A 23,265-nucleotide genomic window follows, 5' to 3' on the forward strand; every position below is an offset into this window, starting at 1 on the left:
ACACTAAGGAAGCATAATCAAAATTTGTAGTTTAGTTCTATTTAATCTATATCACTATCCTACATTTTGGTTCATCAAGTTACACAAGGGTGAAAAATAAATAAAACCACCATAGTAGAGACAGATTCAAACCAAAACCTAGGATTCAAATACCATCCACCCTGGATGCAGGCAGCGGTGTGGTTCAAAATTCTGTTCTACACTTGACATCTTAATTCCACCTCTCTACAACAGTAAGATAAATACTGCAAGAAGTAAAGGTAAATGTAAAATATGATTATTGTGCCTGAAGGCACCACTAATGATAATTTATTAAAATGTAATTGTGTGCATTAAACATGTATTATAACAGTCAATGAAAAATGTAATAATAGTTTCTACATATCAATGATCTTTTTAAGAAATGATACCTGAGGAACCACAGCTTTTTAGGCAAGATATTGATCCAGACTCCTTATGAAATGGATAATGTACACTTTTCAAATCACATTTCAAGAAGTCTCTTTGTTCATTTACTCATCTTAATTAATGATGACAGAACAAATGCATTAGCAAAAAGAGTTTATTTCTCCACTTATGCAACTTGTTACTTCTCAGTCCAAAACTACAGAAATGGAGGGTAATATTGGGCCATGGCTTTTAGGCACAACTCCCTAATGAAACCAATCATTTGATACAGTGTGAGGTAGTGTTACTAATGATTTGGATTTCTTAGCATTCACATGCATGAGTGTGATCACATTTATGAACTATGCTCAAAGGCAATGTGTGCTTTTTACTTTCCAGTACTTAAAACAGTTGAATGGTTTCATCACCTTATCTGTGAATATTTACAGAAAAGCTGTTAGGTAATAAATTAATTTAAAATATTGAGTGAAAAAAAATGATGCAAACAAAGTTTTCAGCTGTATTTTTCAGCTTTAATTTTACATGCACTCACTTTGCACTTCATATACTAACAATACTTTATACATCTGTGAGTAACTGCTTCCCTCTCAAACTCAAACACCTGGGATCTTGCATATCCTTACAGATACAACAACCTGTTTAAACCAATTCCATCTCTCCCTAGGACCACCAACGGCCTAACTATTTTCAGTTCCATACCTTATACATATATGTAATATCTCCAGATTACATCCCACTTCCCAGCCTTCCTATTAAGTCTCAAGTCATAGGTTTTTTTAAAAGGGGCCATAATAATCCCCTAATCCGACCTCTTGCATAACACAGGTCACAGAATGTCACCCAGTAATTACTAGGTCAAGCCCAATAACTTTGGATTGAACTAGAGCATATATTTTAGAAACACATCAATCTTGATTTAAAGACTTCAAGTGATGGAGAATCCATCATATCACTTGATAAGTTTTTCCAATGGTTAATTATCTTTGCTGTTAAAAATGCGTGCCAAATTTCAGCCACTAGACCTTATTTTGCCTTTATCTGCTAGGTTAAAGAGCCCTCTAGTACCAAATCTCTTCTCTCCATGTAGCTATTAATATACTGTGATCAACTCATCTCTTAACCATCTGTCATAAATATAAAGGGAAGGGTAACCACCTTTCTGCATACATAATTATTGATTCAATGGCACTTTATGCAAAAGTAAGAGTTGGCTAACCTTCTGCTATAAAATCCCTCCTGGTCAGAGGCAAAGTTCTTTTACCTGTAAAGGGTTAAGAAGCTAAGATAACCTCCCTGGCACCTGACCAAAATGACCAATGAGGAGACAAGATACTTTCAAAGCTGGGGTGGGGGGGGACAAAGGGTCTGTCTGTCTGTGTGATGCTTTTGCCGGGACCAGAGCAGGAATACAGGTCAGAACTCCTGTAAAAAGAGTTAGTAAGCAATCTAGTTAGATATGCGTCAGATTCTGTTTTGTTTAAATGGCTGATAAAATAAGTTGTGTTGAATGGAATGTATATTCCTGTTTTTGTGTCTTTTGGTAACTTAAGGTTTTGCCTAGAGGGATTCTCTATGTTTTGAATCTGATTACCCTGTAAGGTATTTACCATCCTGCTTTTGCAGAGGTGATTCTTTTACTTTTTCTTCTATTAAAATTCTTCTTCTAAGAATCTGAATGCTTTTTCATTGTTCTTAAGATCCAAGGGTCTGTGTTCACCTATGCAAATTGGTGAGGATTTTTAATCAAGCCTTCCCCAGGAAAGGGAGTGTAGGGCTTGGGGGGATTTCGGGGGAAAAGACGTTTCCAAGTGGGCTCTTTCCCTGTTCTTTGTGTAACACTTTGGTGCTGGCAGCTTTTAACCTAAGCTGGTAAGAATAAGCTTAGGGGGTCTTTCATGCAGGTCCCCACATCTGTACCCTAGAGTTCAGAGTGGGGAAGGAACCTTGACACCATCTCTTTGATAAACTAAATAGATTTAGCTTCTTAACTTGTTGCACCTTTCTGAACCTCACCCAATTTTTCAACATCCTTTTAAAAGTGTGGACACTGGTCCAGAAATGGAATGGACACAGTAAGTGTTTCACCAATGCTGAATGCTAAGATGATACTATCTCCTGACTCCTACTTGATATTGTTGCCTATACATCCAAGAATCACATTAGCCCTTTTAGGCTCCACTTTTCACTGGGAGCTCTTGTTCAATTAGTTATCCACCATGACTCCTAAATCTTTTTCAGAGTCACTGCTTTTGAGGATACAATCCCCGACACCTACAAGTATGGCCTCTGTTCTTTGTACCCAGAGGTATGATCTTGCATTTGGTTGCATTAAGATGCAAGTGTGACAGCGTTCGTGGTTGCAATCCAGAAAAGTAAGGTGTTGTATCACCACTTGCCCTGTAACCTTGGGTGCTTCACAATGCTTTGCTGTAGGAGCTTCCAACTTGGGATGTTCACAACCAGCCTACAAGCATGCAGGTCACATCCTGAGTGCCGGTGTGCTAGACAGACAGAGTTCAGCAGCTCTGACTCCAGCAGCCTATCTACAGCCCCACAGCACCACTCTGGCTTCCACCAGTCTGGATTACTACTTGATAGGTAACCCCAACATACTCCCAGTCCTGAATTTTCCAAAAACCGTGTGTTCTGCCATGTTCAACAACAATAAAACCCAAGGGCCTGCAGGTGCGGAGAGTGAAAGTCAAGCAGTCACAAAGGAAGTTTGCATAACCAAAGATTACCTTCCCCTTTGCACATAAATATGCAGACACCGTTTGAGTTGTTCCAAGCTCAAACGATGTTTTTTTATTTAAAAAAAAAACAACAAAAAATATCTATGAGGCTGTATTATTAGTTTTGAGGAAAACTACATTTTATGTCCTGTACATATTTACAATGCAATCAGAGAAATATTTATGGTACCAAGTCTCGTTAGTAGAGGTGTTCCATTCAGGTTTCCAAACACGGGTTCTTCCTTGTCACACCACACCATACTGAAATTTGGTCTAAAAATAGTTTTTAAGACACCATCCTTCTCCATTCTGATAGCACTATGTTGCCCTCCCAGAATCCTCTCCTTTGAAGAAAACCATAGACAGGGTACTCCTATTGAAATTAATGCTTCTCCACATAGTATGCAACATCAGGGCTTTAGAGAATGAGCAGCCCTGATCCTGTGACCTATATCCATCACACCTGTGGTATACTTACTTTAGCTAGTTTGCAAAGGGAGATATACACCAGTTCTTCTAAATCTAAGTGTTCTGCACCTCTATACTGTCTGCAGAGGTGCAGGACTGATGACCAAGCACTAGCATGCATATTAAAACCACCTTTTCATTAAGCACATACTACTTAAGGCAAATAATTAAGCTGTATAGATTACATTACTATTAATAAATACTTTTACGCCAGCCAAATGAAATGTTCTAACCTCGGTGATATCTTACCAATGAGTATCTGATAACGCTGTTTTGGTGTCAAAGTTATATTACAATCTTCCTTCTCTTGTGGAGAAGATGGTACAGCATTAAGCCCATCATAAACCTGCGGAAAACCACAACAAATGCTTTATCAATTATTCTTAGTGTTATGTTTTTCTTTTATTTAATGTAAATATGCCTAACTTACCTCTTTGGTTAAGGATTTAGATTCAATTGCTGCCAGCTTTCGACTACTTAGCAGGCAGTCCTCATTTAAAGGAGTTGTTTCTACTTTCAGTTTCTCCTTGTGTAAATCTGTGATTGTAATCTTTGGTGACCTGAGCCCTGAAGCTGGTTTTAGGCCTATGTTCACAGGATTGTTAAGACTGTTATATTTCCTTTAGAAAAACAAAAAGGTTAAAGTCCAAGTTTCTGGAAACCTAACAAATGTTCCATGTTATGCATATGAAAAAATTAACTAAGATTTTAAAATATTTCAAGTAGTTATTTTGATTAGCATATTTCTCTAGAGAAAAATTCCTCAATTGTGTCAAATACTTTGAGCAATCCTGCTGTAGTGTCTTTGAGTCACAGACTGACATTTTCTATATGTTTGTACAGTGCCTAGAACAATGGGGCCTAACTTGGATTGCGAACTTTTACATACTATTGTAATATAAATGTTAAATTACATCCAAAATCTAAGAATGTTAAGGTTGCAAAGTCAAGCACTCAAAAGTTAGGAAATGCCAAACTGGTGAAGCGTCCACTAATTCTGCCACCTAGGGCCTAATTTTTCCAGAGTATTTAGCATTTTTACTGCACTTCATATGTTCAAAACACAGCTCTAATCAACTTCAGTTGCAGTAACAAGAACTCAGAACTTCTTCAAATCTGACCACAGGTGTCTTATGTTAGACATCCAGAAAATGTTCAACGCAACTGATGACCATGAACATTTTGGCTTAAGTGATTTTCCCAGCATCACATAGGAACCGTGGATAAGACAGCTCAGTGGTTTGAGCATTGGCCTGCTAAACCCAGGGTTGTGAGTTCAATCCTTGAGGGGGCCATTTAGGGATCTGGGGCAAAAATTGGGGATTTGTCCTGCTTTGAGCAGGGGGTTGGACTAGTTGACCTCCTGAGGTCCCTTCCAACCCTGATATTCTATGAATCCAGTTCTCCAGGGCAGCATTCAACTTTAACCAGCAGACCACCCTTTCTCTTTCTGCAATTCCCTACTCATTCACTAGACACCTTCAAACTTCCGCAACAAATGAGACAGGGGTTCTACATACAACAGCCTCATCCATTACACAATGTTGACTGAGGCAGAAATCCTGTACTAAGAATTGTAGGTGATCATGTAAATAAATACTGTATTACAGTGTCTACACATAAGAGGACTGAATGACAGTTGCAGAAGCAAACTTCTGCATTTCTTAACTTTTTACTGATTGACTTTGTAACATTAATATCTTTTTAATAGATGTTTTGTTTGTTTTTTAACATTGTTTCCTAAAGAAAATTTAGGAAATTAACTGAAAAAAACCCAGAAATTCTATTATGTGGAAACATACTGCCCCCAAATTGGGTTTGAACCTTTAGATTCACAGCACAGACCTCTTTCACCTGTGTTAACCAAATACCTGGTACCAATAGCAAGCTGTTATCCTCTATGTGGACAAGCCATCACAGGGAATGGTCACATCACACTTTGCCAGTGAGTTTCATATCTATTTGCTGACAAAGAACGTAGAAACTCCTAGGTTCATTTCCAGGTTCTAGAAGGGAGTGTACCCTAGTAGTTCTAGACCCTTCCACCCAATCCACCATAAGCCTGTGTCCCCCTCTACTCCTGTATGCTCACCACTCAGTTATAGCTCACTTCCCACTCTGCTCCTATTCACCTACTGGATCCTACCCCCCTCCCTCACTTTTTCTATGCACCCCACACAAACCCTGGCTCCTACCCCTCTCTTCTCCTATGTACCCCCATATCCCACCTCCTACCCCACCATCACATCACACCCTAGTTCTTGACTCCTTCCTCCTCTGCTCATACGCAAACCCCTCACACTGCAGTTCCTGCCTCACTCTCCCCCTCTGCTCCTATTCCATCCCTCCTATACCTTCCCTGTTCCTCCATCCATCCCCACCTACCTGGCTCCTATCCCACTCTGTGCCTATCCTCCCCACACTATCTTCCATATCCTGCTCTCTGCTCCTAATCCACTTGTCCCCCAGCATCTCCTGTCCCTCCGTCCCTTGCAGCCCTCTCACCACTTCCTGTCTCCCTCTCCTCTTGCAACCTGCCCCAACGGTTTCTCACCGTCCTCTAATTACTACACCCTCTCCTTATGTCCTATCCACCAACTCCTCACTGCTCTGCAGTCAAGTCAGGTCCTGGATGCCAGCAGAGGGAACTATGAGAGCAAAGGAAAAACAGTCTCCCTGCTCTTAGTTCAGTTGATAGATGCCACAGCAACCCCTGGTGGCTAGCATGAGCAACTACAGTTGCAATTGCAGGGAAAAATCCTGTTCATCCCATGCAGCCCAGAACTGGAGCATACCCAGTCCAGATGGAATATTCAGAGAATTTAACTGCAAGTCTCTACTGAACATGTGTGAACTGAGATTTTTTTCAGGGGCTTAAACCCTGGCCAAATTTGAAAGAATTTTCATGGGGAGGCAAAAGACTGACACAGGGCAATATTCCTGCCAAATTTCAAGCCCTTATTCCAAAGCACAAATGGAAAGAGTGTCTCAATGAAACAGTTAAGAATTTTTTAACGTGTGAAACATCCTATTTTTCCCTATCCTTGTTCTTCGGAGCACATGATCCATTTTAGCTGAAATTTTTAATAAAATAAAATAGCCTGAAGCAGACATGTTGCATGAAAATGTTCAATCCAAATGGGTAAAATCTGGCAAAGTTATAAGCTAGTGAAAACAGAGCCTTATAATGGAAAGTGTCAGGCAACCTTAATAAAAGGCATCACTACCTCCGCCACCCATAATAAATAAATAACTACAGTATTTCTTACAGAAAATAATCACTAGTACTTGGTGACTTATTTCACATTATAAACCTTATTTTCAACTTATAAAAAACTGGGGTTAAAGATTTAACTAGCAGTTAAATCTGAGATTTTTTTTTTAAATAAATGGTCATTTTTAAATCATGACAGTACGTCTGATCAGGCTACTCTATAAAGATATATAAGACTTTCCCAACGCTATTCTAACAAATTTATAATATTCAGATACAAACAGACAGATGAAGCAATAAACCCATACTTGCAATTTTGTCCACATACATTTTTGTGATTTCGTAAGCAAATCTAGAAGTCCAAAGAGGACTTTAAAAAGATAAATAATAAAATCTCCCTGCCCCCCCCCCTTTTTTTTTTTTTTTTTTTTTGCAGGGGAAGGGGTGGGAAAGCCTTAAAAATATCAGGAATGCCCACTCTGGCCTTCCCTCATTTCCCTGCAGGTAACTATAATTTAGGGATCAAATACAGCCAATTCTAGTGAGGTCATTTAATAGATTTGTAGATTTTAATGTTGGAAGGGCCGTTATGATCATCTAGTCTGACCTCTTGCATAAACACAGGTCATAGAATTTTACCATACGATTCCTGCATCAAGCCCAGACCTTTCAGTTAGGCTAGTGCATATCTATTAGAAATCCATCCAATCTGGATTTAAAGACTTCAAGGTAAAAGAGAATCCGTTGTTCCAATGGTAAATTACCCTGACTGTTAAAAGTATGCACCTTATTTCTACTCTGGATTTGTCTAGCTTCAGCTTTCAGCCACTGGCTCTTGTTATGCCTCTGTCCGTGAGTTTTGTCCAGTGAAGCAGCCCTAAGCGTATAAATAATTACTAGGGGAAAAAATTTGAATACATTAAGAACTAAATCCCCAGCACTGCAAACACTTATGCATGGGCTTACATTTAAGTTCATGAGTAGAACCACTGAAGTTAATTTGAATATGAATACGTATTTATTGTGTCAATGCCTTAGGTATTTCTTCATTTTAGAAATAAAATTTTACCTAGAAACTTCTTTTTGTAAGCGACGCTGTCTTAAACTTTGAATAAAATCTGCATAGTATTCCTTGTGTGCTTGCTTTTCCAGTTCTTCATAATCAGTATAAGCAAAATCTGGATCCACATAATGATATCGGTCAGCTTTTGTAAAAATAGTCCTAAATATTTAGAGAGAAATGTAGCTTCATTATATATATTAATGATTTAGGATTTTATTAGACTTGAAAAATATTACTGATTTTGTTATAGAAATAATTTATTGCAAACCCCCATTATGTTACAGGTGATTATTAGTATTTGACTTTGCAAAGACAATAAAACGTACAAGAATTAGTAGTTACACCTGCAGTTTTCCCTGAGAAGCAACTCAGAAGAAATTTACTAGTACACACATTCTTCAGTCTAAACAGACTTCTATATATAAAAATATTCAGTCTGAAAATATACTCAAATATTATAAGTGATTGATCTTGATCTACTTTTGAAATAAGTAATAAACTGTTAATACTACATCCTAGCTTCTCATTTAAATATTATAGTATTTGTATACTACATTACCTGTATTTTTTATGTCGTTCACTGGGCCTAATGCTGGCTGAGCGATCATTAGGAAAGGCTATAAGTGCATCACTCTTACAGTCCCTATTTATCTGATGAATATGCATCTGTGTTTGAGCTGATTGAAGCATTGCTACTGGTGCAAAATCAATAAATCGCCCAATCTCATCAGCTACCAACTGTCCAGTTGCATTGGTAATCATTGGTGTTATGCCTTAGGATTTAAATAAAACAAGTTACATGCAATTAAACTACCATTTTCAAATGGGAGTTACAAAGGAATATCTCAATTCAGAAAAAATATATATTTCATAAGGTATTACAATGAAATCACAATCTAAAAATTAGAGTTCTGACTTTTCTAACACCAGTTTTTTTTGTATTTTGTATTTGTAGTGTATTTACATTATCTTCATTCACAAGAAGAAATGATGGTGTTGTGGTAAAGACTCATCAGACATCTGTTCAATTCCTGCTCCTGGCACAAACTTTCTTGCGTGATCCTGAGCAAGTCATCTAGGCCTTGATTCAGCAAACCACTTAAACTTAAGCACTTGAATAGCCTCATTAAAATCGGTGGGACTACACATGTGCTTAAAATGTGTTGCTGAATTGGGGCCTGAATCTCTTTGTATCAATTCCTCATAGTACTTAATTCCTAATACTTCCTCTTTCTCATGTTTTATCACTCTTGTATGATTGTCTCTTACTATGTACGAGCAACAAAAAGCAAAATGTAGCTCTGATGTCAGATGGGACCTCTAGGTGCTTCCATAATACAAACAACAAAGTATATTTTGAGCTAGTGTAAGAGAAGAGAATCAGACTCTACAATTGATATATTCCAGTTTCTCTCTATTTTACTAGTATATAGTTTGAAATGCATGTATTACTAATACACATGGTCTGCTTTCCTATATTTTTTAAATTAGAGAAACAGAGCCAGGCAGTTAAATCCAAAACGGATAAATATTTTTTAAAGTTCTATTAATGTAGGTTATGCACAAGTTTATCATGTATAAAATTAATCCAGTTAAAATAGTTTGTCCGAATATAACCATTTCCTAACAGCATTCATAGGCACAAACAGGGAGTGAAGACAGGAACATGTTTTCCCCCATCCCAACTTTGTCACCCTACTGGAGATTCCCCTGCCCAAAGAAAGGTCTCTGTTGAGAAGGTAGGCTTCTTATTAGGCGGCCTCCCATTCTAACTTGTCAGATGACTTTCAAATTGACCCAGTCTCATATTGCAGTACTTCCTGGGCGACCAAATGGAAATGTTTTTCCACAAGTCCTGTCCTTATGCTATATGACTGACCAGAAACCTGAGGGTTGGGGAAGGTAGTAAGAAACAGGAGCTAAAAGGAGCAGCAAAGCAAGTTCCCTGGACATGAAAGAAATGGATGTCTTTACACATACATAAAATACATTTCAACCATCAAATCACGTCTAAAATGAATAACTATTTAAACAGACATCTGTAGCCCATGTGTTTTCTTTCATTATCTGTCACCTTTCAATTTACGTAAATTTAGAACATAATAATCAATAAAGTGTATTGGCTTTAAAATAATTATTGGAATGTCCCACAGAACAAAACAATTCTTCCAAACCACAAGCACGCTGGATTTACCTATCTAACCATTAACCCACTCCTGCCTAAAATGCCTTAAAAAAAGTTACTCTGGGCTCTGGCCAGCTGACAGACCCTTTTAAGCCATCAGCACTTCCATCTACCTAACCAGCTTCATACTCTCACTGTGGCCAGTGCTTCATTTGGCCAGGTGAAGAAGCAGCTCACAGTGGGAGTTACAGTTATCTCACACACATCCCTCTTCTTCTCTGCTCTGAGACATTGTGGAACCACCAAGACATATCTCATTAATATCCTAATCCACCCTGCATTCAGAAACTGCATAGAAGTCAGTAAGTTGGGAGCAAGAAGACAGCATTTAGAATGGTGGATGGTCATCAAGGGAAAGGGAGAGACAGGGAGAAGCCATTAGGTTAAATAGGAGGTGCTTGAAAATTAGCCTATAGAGTTCAGAAGAGATGTATTGGAAACGGTTGTAAACATCTGAAAAACTTCTCCAATGACTCTCCTATATAAAAACTACAATCTAGGGCAATCAGGTTGCCTGCCACCAGGGGACTGATCATCAGGGTGAGGTTTTGGATATCTTGAATACCAATTCTAATTATCAGTTAATCAAAACTAATATTCCACATTATTCCACCTATTGAAATATTGTTTAAAAAAAATACCTAAAAGTTAGAGATGGGAGAACTGCAACAGGTTTGGGCTTCAGATAAATATCTAAAGTTCTGATGCCTATCTGAACTAAAAGAGGCCCCATGAGATCCTATGACTGGGGTAGTCAATAGGCAGACTGTGGGCCAAATTCAAACTGCCAGGTGCTTTTGAACAGACTGCAAAAAAAAATTATTTATTTATCGTCATTATTGTTAATATTTTTGTATTTGTCTGGCATCTGGACCTTGATTGTACCTTGACCAAAAATTTTGGACCTTGCCAAAAAATAATTAATTGATTACCTCTGCCCTATGACCTCTCCTTATCTCCAGACTGCCCTGCACTTCCTTGTGGGCTGAAGGGGAGGATCAGAGCCTCTTCCCCCATGCTGATGTGTCGAAGTACAGCATGCCTGGGGGCAGCACTTCATTTTACCCCTGAGATACAACTCTTAATCGCCCATCAATTGATTCTCTGTCTTCACCTTCCCACCATGTCTTGGAAGGTTTGGGGAGAAGGGAGGTTGCCTTCCTCTCTTACATCAGTGAGCTGTTTCTTCAAATGGGCAGGAGGCAGCTACTGAGCACTCAGTTCCCTTCCTCTCCTTGACCATTCATACACAGAGACCAGCAGCAACACCAAGAAAAAGATGTGAAGTAGAGGAATACTTGGTAGACAAAACTCAAAATTCTGAATAGAAACTGGAAGTCAACATTGTGGTTTTGTCAACACTAACGTTGTAAATCAATCTAAGTTACGCAAGTCAAGTTATGTAAATTACATTACTTAAATCGATGTAACTTACATCAACTTAAAGCTGAGTCTACACTGCGCTATGTCAACGGGAGATGCGCTCTTGTCAACATAGCTTCTGCCTCTCGTTGAGGTGGAGTACTGAAGTCGACAGGAGAGCACTCTCCCATCAACTGAGCGCGTCTTCACCAAACCCACTAAACTGATGCCGCTGCATCTATGGCAGCGGCACCGATTCAGCCACATACCGAAGACAAGCCCTGTAGCAAAACTTCAGGATTTAGGTGTCACAGCATCTTGGATACTAGCCAAGAACTGGGTTTCTGAAACCAAAAGTCTTGGCCAAATCAACACTGTTGCATAGGATCTCTTGTAAGATATCAGAAACAAGGACAAATAACCTAACTGGGAATATGAGGGAGTTGCTTTATGCTCTGGAATATCATTTATGCTATGGATATCATAGATTCATAGGACTGTGGTAGCTGGAGGACAGTGATATGGGAAAAGATCAAAGAGCCAGGTGTGATGGTGAAATCATGGGGTTATAGTAGCCTCAAAAAACATTAACACCTGTGGTATATATTGTCCCTCCTAACTTATTCTACATGGTCCATGTCACTGTTTGGAATCCAAACACAGCAGCACTGTGCAAGTGCACAACCACCAGAAAATGACAATGATTATGTTTGATGTGAGTGAAATGCAAAGAGTGAACAAGACAGTATAAATGATAAACCCTATTAAATTTTTTAATTTTTCATTTTCAATAATCCAAGGTATTATCAGTTCACCACAGATAAGTGTATTTTATATATAAATATTAAACTTTCAAACCTGACAGTGTTCCTTCTAGTAAATGACCATCTCCATGTATTTATTCTGGTAAAACGGGGACTTTGGTCCAGATCCTCAAAGGTTTTTAAGGCACCTAAATCAGTGGGAGTTAGGCTCCTAAATATTTTCTCAAGCCTCAGGTGCAGGGTATTAACAGATACATTACAATGAAAAATAAATTACCAGGATTGTTCAAGACAGTTAAATACAAAAGTAAAGTACAATAATTCTTAATGTAAAACATAAGACTGCAAATCCTCAGGATCATACAAAGCAGCACAAAGTTAAACCCTGATTTATCTAATCATGTAAAAATTAGAAAAACACTACCATGGATATATTTTAATAAAGTGAGTATTCTTTAAGCTTTCAAAGAAAAATGTTTTTTAAAACAATGGCTAAAATATGAACTGACTCCATTTCTAAGACCTGTTAAGAAGTATATTTCTAAAAATGAAAACACTCAGAATTTTTTGTTTAGTAACATACCAGGGTTGATTTTAAACATAATTTTCTTGGTTTTAGGTTTGCATACACCAGTAAAACTTAAATGTATTTGATGGAAGGGTTTGATCTTCAAAGACTGTAAGTTATCTTCCTCTGCCACTGAACCAAAAATCTCTACAACTTGCTTCACTTTAAACGTTCCTGCTTGACGTGGAACAAATGAAAACATCACATCCTAAAAAAATGAACATTGCTATGAAACATTTTATTAAAAATAAAGCTAACAGAGAGATATTTTGTAGACTTCTTTATTAAATATTAGTTATATCATACTGATTCAAATTTATTTTAAGGGTACTACTTGATTTTTCATAATACTAATTATTATATGTAATTGAGCAAATTAAGATGTATAGAACTGCTAGGCATTAACAGAATTTTATAAGCTCAATTCTGTAGAATAATATAGTTGCACATCTTCCCCGGTGCCCTGAATTTATCTGTTCATAAAAGTTATACTTATATATTTGTTCTAACTTTAAATATCTTTATGCTACATAAAAGGAAAAGTAGCTAAAATATGTGATTTAATGGAACAATTAAACCTAAGGCCTTATCCTGCAAATATTTAGGTACATGAGTAATTTTACTTAAGTATCTATGTCTTTGCAGAATCAAGGCCATAATCACTACAAAATGTACTTTCTCTTCCCTCCCCATTTGAAAATTGATAGTATTTGGTGCTTGATAGAGTAACAGAGTCCACTGTATGGTTCTATATTGACAATAAATTATGAGCTTGGCTCATGTAAAAGGAAATGTGGAACCTCTTCTTAAGTGAATCTAGTATTCACCACTGAAAATATGCAAACAAAACAATTTACAGTTCTAACATGAACAATTGTAGACGATAATGTTGTCCTCATCTTTCCAACCAAGTATCTATTTACTGGGAAAAGATGAGCATTTACATTACCTTTGTACATTTTTCTTTTACTTTCCCTTTTTCAGGACAAATATTAAAATGCGCTATCTTGTGGAAGCTGTATGTTACTGGAAGTGACTCAGATTCATTTTTGAGAGTGCACATAATCTCTGTGTGTTCACCCATGAAACAGTCCATAAAATTAACAACTGGTCCTGGACTGAAAGTTAACATGACAGGAAGCCCTGAACCTGTCAAAGCTAACTCCACATGATGAGGATGAGTCTCTGCACAAGAGAGTAAGAAACAAGTATAAAATACGATATTGAATTAAAAAGACATGAAACAGTTTTAGACTCTTACAGCCACAGAGTATGTAAAATTATGAAGTAACATGGCTTCTTTTCTAATACTGTGTTTCAGAATTTTAATATAATTGGCCACAATTAATGCAAGATGTACGTGCTTATTTATATAGGCTAACACATCATTTAAAACCCTCTTCGTTTATTAAAATTGGAAAAACACAATCATTTTGACCTAACCATAAACCTTCAGTGATTTACAAATCTATTTTTTAAAAATTAGTTAAACCTACAATTAAATACTAAATGCTTGCAACCAAAAGGTGCATTTGTAACATAAATGATTCTAAATTTATTTTCCCCTTCCCCTCTACCCCCAAATTAGAGTCTGAAATTCAATGCTGCCCTTTTCCTCATTATTTGAGGCATTCAGCACCAGTTCTCTTAATGTACATGTGCAGGTCCCTACAACACATATACAAGTCCCTTTTAAAATTACTAATCCGAAGACGTGGAAAAATTTAAAAACTTCAAAGTCTTCCATACGTAAGCTATATATTTCTAATAACATACCTTTGATTGGTATGTTGTCACCATTCAGAGCTTGCAGAAAGCCATCTTTACTTCCTACGGCCTCAAACCTCAAAAACAGTGCATAATCTTGTCTTGGTGGAAATTCAGTAAGTCCAATGTCTCTTTTAAATTGCCTGTAAAATTCACTATCTTTAAATACCATACATACATACATACATACACTTATTAATCAATGGTAATTTTTCATCAGTTCATTTTATTTCTACAATTCTCCTGTTACAGCTCAGACAAATGAGACTTTAAAATTGAACACAGTACTGAAACCAACGGGACTACTCAGATATAGTAGTCTGCAGCTCCCATGTCCCAAAAGCTGCAGAGGGTATAGCCACATCAACTCTAATGACATACGTACACAAGTATACAAAGAGTCCCTGTAGCTGCCCTATATAAACCTGGTGGTGATGTTTCTGTTCTTTCAGACCACCAAGCTGACATTATTCTAGTGACATTCAAGTTAAGGGAAGTTACCAAACTTGAAAACAATAGGAGTCTCCCATACACTTTTGCATGTTCAACGGGGGAGTGGGGGGGTGGATCAGTTCCTCTGGAGAATTTAATACCCTTTTTGTTGACCAGAAACATGAAAAAAAATGTTATCCAACTTTCTGGTTCCTGAAGTAAATCTTAGTGAATTATTATTATTATTTACAGCTAGGTAGATTTTTTTCTATTCTTGTCACTAGTGTCAGGATGAGAAGTTACTATGGAATATGTACATACATGCTGGCATGCACAGACCAAGTGTGTAAAAACACCAGATCATCAACTGCTGTAGTGCACTGCATTTGTGATGGGGAACGTAGCAGGAACTGCCAACTTGAAGGTGACAAACTACCCTAATTCAAGAGATTTCCTGGATGAAAAATTGTGGGGGGGTAGAGGGGAGGAAATGTTCTTATAACTTATGTAACTCATCTGTCAAAGCCTCTCAACAAAATTTCTAGCCAGCAAGAAGAATTTATAAATTATTTTTGAACAGTAAATCAAACCTCCTTGCCTGGATTGATCTGTGATTACTTTGGAGGATGAACTAAAAGGAAATTTGTAGATTTAATCTGGGGGAAAATGTATACATCTTTATTTATCAAACAAAAATGTATTATTTTAATTAATTTATTTTTAACTCTGTATATACAAAATTAGGTTTATAATGTATTTTAAACTGTCCATCAGCAGTAAACTAGCATTGATCTGTGCACACTGAGAGGAAAGAATTTGAGACATAAGGGTTAATTTAATACATCTAACACAACTGCAAATAGATTTGCCTGCATGTATTAATTACATCTTTTATTGTGTCAGCCTCTTAAGGTTGCACTGTGTACTTACTTTGGACTAAAGCACAGTGTAACCACAGTTTTCTGATAAGGTAGCAAGGTTCCTTGGTTGGGAATGCAGGAGATCAAAGTTGAAACATCTAGTTCTTTGGTTCTATTTATGAAGCTCAATTCTTGTAAAACAGCATCAGTACTCTTCTGAAGATGTGTGCCCTGTAAAACAACACCAAAACAAGAAATATAGTTATGTCAGTCAATTTTCCCTTTTTGTGTGGAAAATTCCACAGCAACAAGAGACAGAAGCAAAAAAGATTTAAGAAGTAGGAAAATATAACACTACCACCTAGCTCTCAATTTATACTGTAAAACCCACAAACATTAGCCGGGGGATATGAAATGAACTGACTCTCTTTTTAAAAAAAGTTTACTTGATTTCTTGCTGGTATGAACATTTTACTCTCAATGAAAACCTGTAATGATAGACCTGCTGTTGGACAGATCTTTCAGCAACTGACCGAAAGAAGATTGAGGTAAGGGACATTAATAGAGGGTGAATGTAAATTTTAAAAAACCATTGAGAATCAAAAGCAGCCATCAAAACATCTTTGCACTGAAATTTTTAAAAATTCAACATTGTTTCCTTACCATCTCTCCCCCAACAGCATCGTCCTCCAGCACTGCCACCCAGTTGATGGTCTCTGGGCTTTTATTGTACAGAACCACTTGCTCAGTATTTGAAGTTCCAAAATAGACAGATCCAAAATGAATACATTCTAGTGTGTTTTCATGAGACACACCTAATAATTCAAGAACTTGTTCAACTACATGAGCTTCTATCCTTAAGTTTGTGACACCACAACCTTGCAATTGCACTCTGTTGGAAAGAGTAACAGAGAAAAAATGAGATGTACACATCTAAAATTCATACAAGAATAATCCATGAATTTTATTGGAACTTTACTTTAAATTCTCTGATATAGTTGACTAAATCAAAGGCTTATAGTAAACAAACTAACCATAAAAAGAAAAGGAGTACTTGTGGCACCTTAGAGACTAACCAATTTATTAGAGCATAAGCTTTCGTGAGCTACAGCTCACTTCATCAGATGCATATCGTGGAAACTGCAGCAGACTTTATATATACACAGAGAATATGAACCAATACCTCCTCCCACCCCACTGTCCTGCTGGTAATAGCTTATCTAAAGTGATCATCAGGTGGGCCATTTCCAGCACATGGCCCACCTGATGATCACTTTAGATAAGCTATTACCAGCAGGACAGTGGGGTGGGAGGAGGTATTGGTTCATATTCTCTGTGTATATATAAAGTCTGCTGCAGTTTCCACGATATGCATCTGATGAAGTGAGCTGTAGCTCACGAAAGCTTATGCTCTAATAAATTGGTTAGTCTCTAAGGTGCCACAAGTACTCCTTTTCTTTTTGCGAATACAGACTAACATGGCTGTTACTCTGAAAACTAACCATAGTGGCACAAAAATAAACACATTCTACAGTATGAAGAGATTATGTACCCATTATAAGTTGTGTTCTCTGAGTGTGTTGTCACTGCAGAGTCATGGTGGAAGAATCACACATGGGGCATTGGGGGGTTTTTGAGCAGTACCAGCAGTTAGGAGGTGAGTGGCAACCATACCCTTGGAGCCTTACATTCTACTCACTGAGCATATAAAAACCTAGCTCAGTCCAAAAATCTCTCAATCCCCCTGTAACTAGAAAGGCCAGACTCCCCTGTTGCTGGATCTGAAGATTTTAAACCCTTCAATAATTGAACTATCTTAGATGGATCATCTCTAGGAGTCCTCTGCTTGTGATGTTCTTTAGCAGGATAGGACTTGTCAGATGATCCTGGCTTCAATGCCAAGGAATGTGACAACCTGATTTACTTGGGCCAGAAAACTGCCTCCTCAGGAGAGCTTTTCCTGGATTCTTGAACTAACAGAAGAATTTATAATTAATTGCTGCTGTCCTTCAAGTTCTTGAAGAGAAAAGGTTTTTTGCGTGTTGTACAACCCTTCAAAGCACTGGAGAAGTGTCATGCCTATTAACAATAACATTTGTCTGAATAAGTGCAGCACTATTTGCTTCAGGTCCACCCTGGTAAAAAGACCCACAACTTGAAGTCAGAAACAAGAAAAACAAGATTTTTTTGCTAAACTAACTTTCTTTGTACTAATCAAGTCCTGACTTTAAATAACTTTTTAAAACTCTTTACAAAGGAAAGAGCTATTATGGTTGCATTTAAAAATATTTATATTTTGAAAGATTCTACTGATCCGAGAGAGACTCAGTGTACTTGAAGTGGGAATACCAGTGGAACCTGTAATGGCTCTCAAATCTGTAAAGGTTTTTTTTAAAATACACCCTCTGTAACTATTCCTCCAAAAGAGAAAGGATAAAGTTCCCCAAATCACATCAACTGGTAGAGAGCCAGGAACCAACAGTGCAAGAGTATGTACACCCTTGGTCAGAAGAATGTTGAGCTCAAGAGACATGCATCCACTGCCTGTCAATACTGTTTTAGTGTTGCCAGGCACACATTGCTCTATGGAGCTAATATCATCAGCAAAACTATTTAATGAAGCAAAGCTCTGGACAACTGGGGACAGCAACAGATGCCTGGGAACTTAACTTCTTGTCACGTTGTGGTTCCAGTTATTCAGCATTTGGATAAATATAGCTGAACTGAAGAGAGTTTAGAAATAAGACAGGACATTAAAAAAATCATCCAAAACAAGCAGACTATGCAGTCACATTCTGCACTTACTTTGCCATTTCCCTAATGACTCTCGGTATATCTGTACAGATATCCACTTTAACCAACTGTAATGTTTTGGGTTCCACCATTCCACTGGAAGGTACTATGTTAACAGGGACACTTCCGTTGTAGTTTATTTTAAATGCACCTAAGACAAATATAGTACTGTATGTTACATATAACATTTAAATGGAAGATTATCTAGCATTCAACACATAGAATAAACTAAAAACATAGTAAAGTTTCATAAATAGTACATAAAATAAAGTAACTTATAAAAATAAAATTATGGTATTGTAACACATATATTGCAAAAAAAATCCTAATCTAACATTTTCCTGGCTTTCCTCAAATATCAGATGCCCACATACAATGCCATTGTGCAAAGTTATTGTTGTAATAGACAATGTAATGACATTCAGAACCCAACTGATTGTATCATAAAACAAAAGGAGTACTTGTGGCACCTTAGAGACTAACAAATTTATTTGAGGATAAGCTTTCGTGAGCTACAGCTCATTTCATCGGATGCATGAATGTGGTAGCTCACGAAAGCTTATGCTCAAATAAATATGTTAGTCTCTAAGGTGCCACAAGTCCTCCTTTTCTTTTTGCGAATACAGACTAACATGGCTGCTACTCTGAAACCTATCAGAAAACAGTTGCTAGTAACACTTTGTATGTCAGGCAAATTTGAGACATAGCTTTATATAGCAGTAGTAGCCAAATGTTTAAGAGCTTAACCAAGGAGAAGTCTATTGTCTCCTTCTGTGCAATTGACAACTGCGTATGTATGCAGTGTAGTATACCACAAATGAGAAAAATCTAAGCACAAGCATAGGATACATTTTTTAAAAATTAACAAACTATGTGAACAAGAGAATCGATAAGTGGATGTATTCCACATGTGGCAGCATATTATCTGCTGACAACCAAGAGGTATCAATAAACTATTAAAACTGCTGTTATATAAAGCCATGTTCCATAATTACCACAGGAGTTTCCACGTCAAATGGTCTAGATAATACATATTCCTGCCATGAGTGCAGGGGACTCGACAAGATGACCTCTCGAGATCCCTTCCAGTCCTGCGATTCTATGATTTTTAATAAGATGCAGAATCAAAATAAAGCTTGAGTACTCAAGTTTTATGTTGATTAACAACATGGAGTCAGGACACATGTAACCTACTCCCTCAGCCAGAGGCCAGGATGTAGCCCCTCCCCTGCTGACATTACTCATGTGTCTGGATACTGCCCCTCAACATTACTTGCAGGGAGTATTAGGTCCACTGGGCCCACATAATCATAGATTCAGCGGTCCATCACTTGTCTGCCCTCGATACTATCCTTTGCACCAGCCTATACAAAGCCACCTCCATATGCCCAATCCTGCATCAGCAGCCCATCCTGCATCACAGGGCTTAAATGGTGAAGAAAGCTATATATGGCTCTTCTGCACCAGGATCAACTTCACTCCAGGTGAATTATACATATGCTTAAAACAGGTAAAGGATCAGTACTTCTCACACAACTATTTCTGTTCTAGGAGATAAATGATCATTTATTAGTAATGGCGGATTTCAAAAAAATCAGACATTACACATCAAGTTCCAACCTCGTAGGAGAAAAATATATATATATATGAAATCTGTGTACACTCAAAGTGTCCAGTGAACAGCTGCTAGCACTAAACATTCTACTTAGTAATGATGCTAACAGGAAAGGAAGACACTAACATCAATATTTCTTCCCCTAAAGAGCATTTGTCAAAGTTGTAGTGAGAAGTATAACGGAAAGGCTATTTACCCCTAAGTGGAAGTTACCTCAGCCAAAAAAAATGATATGTAAAACAGATAAGCAATTTACAGCAGTGGTAGATTTCCCACTTTAGAAGACTGAACTGCTGCAGAGACATCTCTACAAAAACACAGAACCAAATACAAACTTCAGTAGACACTTAGAACAAGTTGAAGATGCCTGTCACAAGCATTTTTGTTATATAACAAATTGCTTTGTATAATAGAAAATTTATACTGTTCCATGGGTCACCACTCACTTTTCTCCCCATAGAGTTGAGCATTAGATTCTAGGGAAAACAGAAGATTATAACTGAAACTTTTCACAAAGCAAACAGTATATACAACTATTTTTGTTCTTTTTGTCAATACCTTTCCTTGTATACTTTATATAGATAATACACACATACTAACCAACATCTGGAATAAAAAGTTAAGACAAAAAATTCTAAAATTGCTGAAGTGTGCAACAGTTTTGATACTTTTTAGCAAAAGAGATTTTTTTATAACACAAACAAAATCTGAGCACTAGTGCTTAGTAGATGTTTGCATTTATGTGAACATGGCTGCCTCACAAATCTCCTGTAGATGTATCAGAAGTTTTCAGCCACAGCAAGCTTCCCTCATCCCAAACAGGCTGTTGATGTGATCCTTGAGTTGTAGGCCTGCCAGATTTTAAACAGTGAGACTTCCAATCAAAGAGCCATTCTCATATGGCTCTCTTGGCAACAATATTCCCTGTTATTTTTGTGTAAAACGGGTGGATTTTAATCCATATCAAAGAAACTTTGACACTGGTACGAAGAACAGCTTCACCCCGATGGGCTTACATGCATGGGATAAAATGATGGTAGGATGATTAACTAAAAGTTGAATTTTGAAGGAATTCAGTATATGTACTCATATCATCACCTTATTCTTAAAAAAAGGGAATATAAAAGTGGATTGTTCCCTGGAGACTAAAAGTTATTAATTTTATGAGCTAAAGTCACTGCCATAAGAAAATGACCTTCTACATAAGAAACTTGAGCTCACAGGTATCAAATGGCTCAAAAGGAGATTCCATCAGCTTAGTCAGGGCCACCTTAATATGATACAAAGCAGGGAGTTTTTAGTGAGCATTTCTAAATGTATTAAGTCGCACATGACCAAAGGCCAGAGAAAAATTATATGCTTTAAGTTTGTTCCCTGAAACCCAGAAGAGATGCCAAACGATTTCTGGAAGAAAATGCTCATAACCCTGACAAGTGAAAAATGTCGTCAAATAATTTATATGTAGGCTTGGAAGGAGTAGATTTGTATTGGTAAACGTTGGTGTATGTCAATCTCACTGTGCACACAAAAACTAACAAAAAAATATTTCCATCAATAATAATAAAAATGTACAGATAGTCAAAGTAAGAAAAATGTTGCATATTAGAGTTTGATATAAGGACATATATTTTGTATCTTTTAACGTGATGTTGACAAATTTGTTTTGACAGTTATAAAGCTTTAACTTTTTGAATCTCAACTACTACTGTCATTAAATATTTATCTGACACACACCCCGAGACTTAGCCCCAGGCACTTTCCCTTAACTGTGAAAATTTAAACGGATAAAAATTGGGGAAAAAAAAAAGCTTAAAAATAAATATCTATATTATGTGTCCAAATTATAAAAAAATAAATAAATAAAAATTCAATTCTGCCAAGCCTATTTATATGGGATTGCTTAAAAGATTCCAAATGAGCCTTTTCATACCACATCATCAGAATTTTCTCCTGAAGGGTATATACACTTAAGAAGGTTCCTTCCAAGAAGCTGAGGGACTTGAGACACCTGCTTAGAAACACCAATTTGTGTGATCTCAAAAGCTATGCTGACCAGGTGAAAGCTCTCTAGTTGGAACAGACAGTTGCCCTACTTATTCTGTGGTAACAGGCTTGGCCCGTCCCTCATCCTGATGGATTTGCCACTGCAATTCCTACCAAGTTTTAGAGCAATATGTCTTGCCAGTGGGAAGATATTGGGATCGCAGACTTCAGTAAAGGTAATAAAAGCAATTATATGTGAGCTATTCTGCCTAAGGAAAGAAGAAGACATCTAGTGATTTCTAATGCACAGTGGTGCACATCCTCACCAGTAGTGCTTCCACTGACTGAAGAGGGGCAGTGTGGAGGGTTGAGAGCCACGACTCTCAGCTCTGCACAGATCCCCGCAGGGAGCCCAACTGCCCCCAGGCTACTTGCCTCCCTGCTCCCAGCCGGCAGGCAGCCATCTGAGACTTCTTACCATGCCCGGATTCTGATCAGCTGCCGTGCTCCCAGCAGGAAGCATGGAGCCGAGAGCCTGTGAGGGCAGCCAGCCTCCCAGCCAGGAGATGGGAGCCTTGGTGCAGCCAGGCTTCCAGCGGGGAGTGGGGAGCCCAGGGGGCAGCCCAGCATGGAGCAGAGACCCAGCAGGGGAATTGGGGCTTTCTTGTCAATTTTGCAGCTCCATGAAATTGACAAGACAGCCAACAGCAAATGTAAGTAACACAAAAAGAAAAGGAGTACTTGTGGCACCTTAGAGACTAACAAATGTATGTGAGCTGTAGCATAAGGTTTCGTGAGCTACGGCTCAAATACATTTGTTAGTCTCTAAGGTGCCACAAGTACTCCTTTTCTTTTTGCTGATACAAACTAACAGGGCTGCTACTCTGAAACCTGTAAGTAACACAGTGTCCTCGCAGACAGTGTGTTGCCCTAACTACAATGACATAAACCCTACACCTCTCATGGAGGTGGAGTTATTATGTCAGTGCGGTAGGGCACATGCATCGGTGGGACAAGGCTGTAGTGACTACACTGACATAATTAGGTCGAT

General features: G+C 37.7%; 1 protein-coding gene across 1 annotated transcript in view; it reads right to left on the minus strand.

Annotated features, from left to right (window-relative positions):
• The window catches only part of CFAP47 (cilia and flagella associated protein 47), a 649,074-nt gene that overhangs the window by 598,411 nt on the left and 27,398 nt on the right, over positions 1–23,265 (minus strand). Inside the window, exons 4-13 of the mRNA XM_084621504.1 lie at positions 18,629–18,767; positions 16,487–16,715; positions 15,894–16,054; positions 14,541–14,674; positions 13,714–13,949; positions 12,780–12,972; positions 8,445–8,658; positions 7,892–8,044; positions 4,039–4,228; positions 3,858–3,954 (exon numbers count right to left, since the gene is read on the minus strand). Of these exons, the coding sequence (XP_084477630.1) occupies positions 3,858–3,954; positions 4,039–4,228; positions 7,892–8,044; positions 8,445–8,658; positions 12,780–12,972; positions 13,714–13,949; positions 14,541–14,674; positions 15,894–16,054; positions 16,487–16,715; positions 18,629–18,767 (1,746 nt within the window). The remainder of the gene's footprint in view (positions 1–3,857; positions 3,955–4,038; positions 4,229–7,891; positions 8,045–8,444; positions 8,659–12,779; positions 12,973–13,713; positions 13,950–14,540; positions 14,675–15,893; positions 16,055–16,486; positions 16,716–18,628; positions 18,768–23,265) is intronic.

This window comes from Lepidochelys olivacea (assembly GCF_965140295.1).
Source record: "Lepidochelys olivacea isolate rLepOli2 genome assembly, chromosome: 1".
Taxonomy (NCBI): domain Eukaryota; kingdom Metazoa; phylum Chordata; order Testudines; family Cheloniidae; genus Lepidochelys; species Lepidochelys olivacea.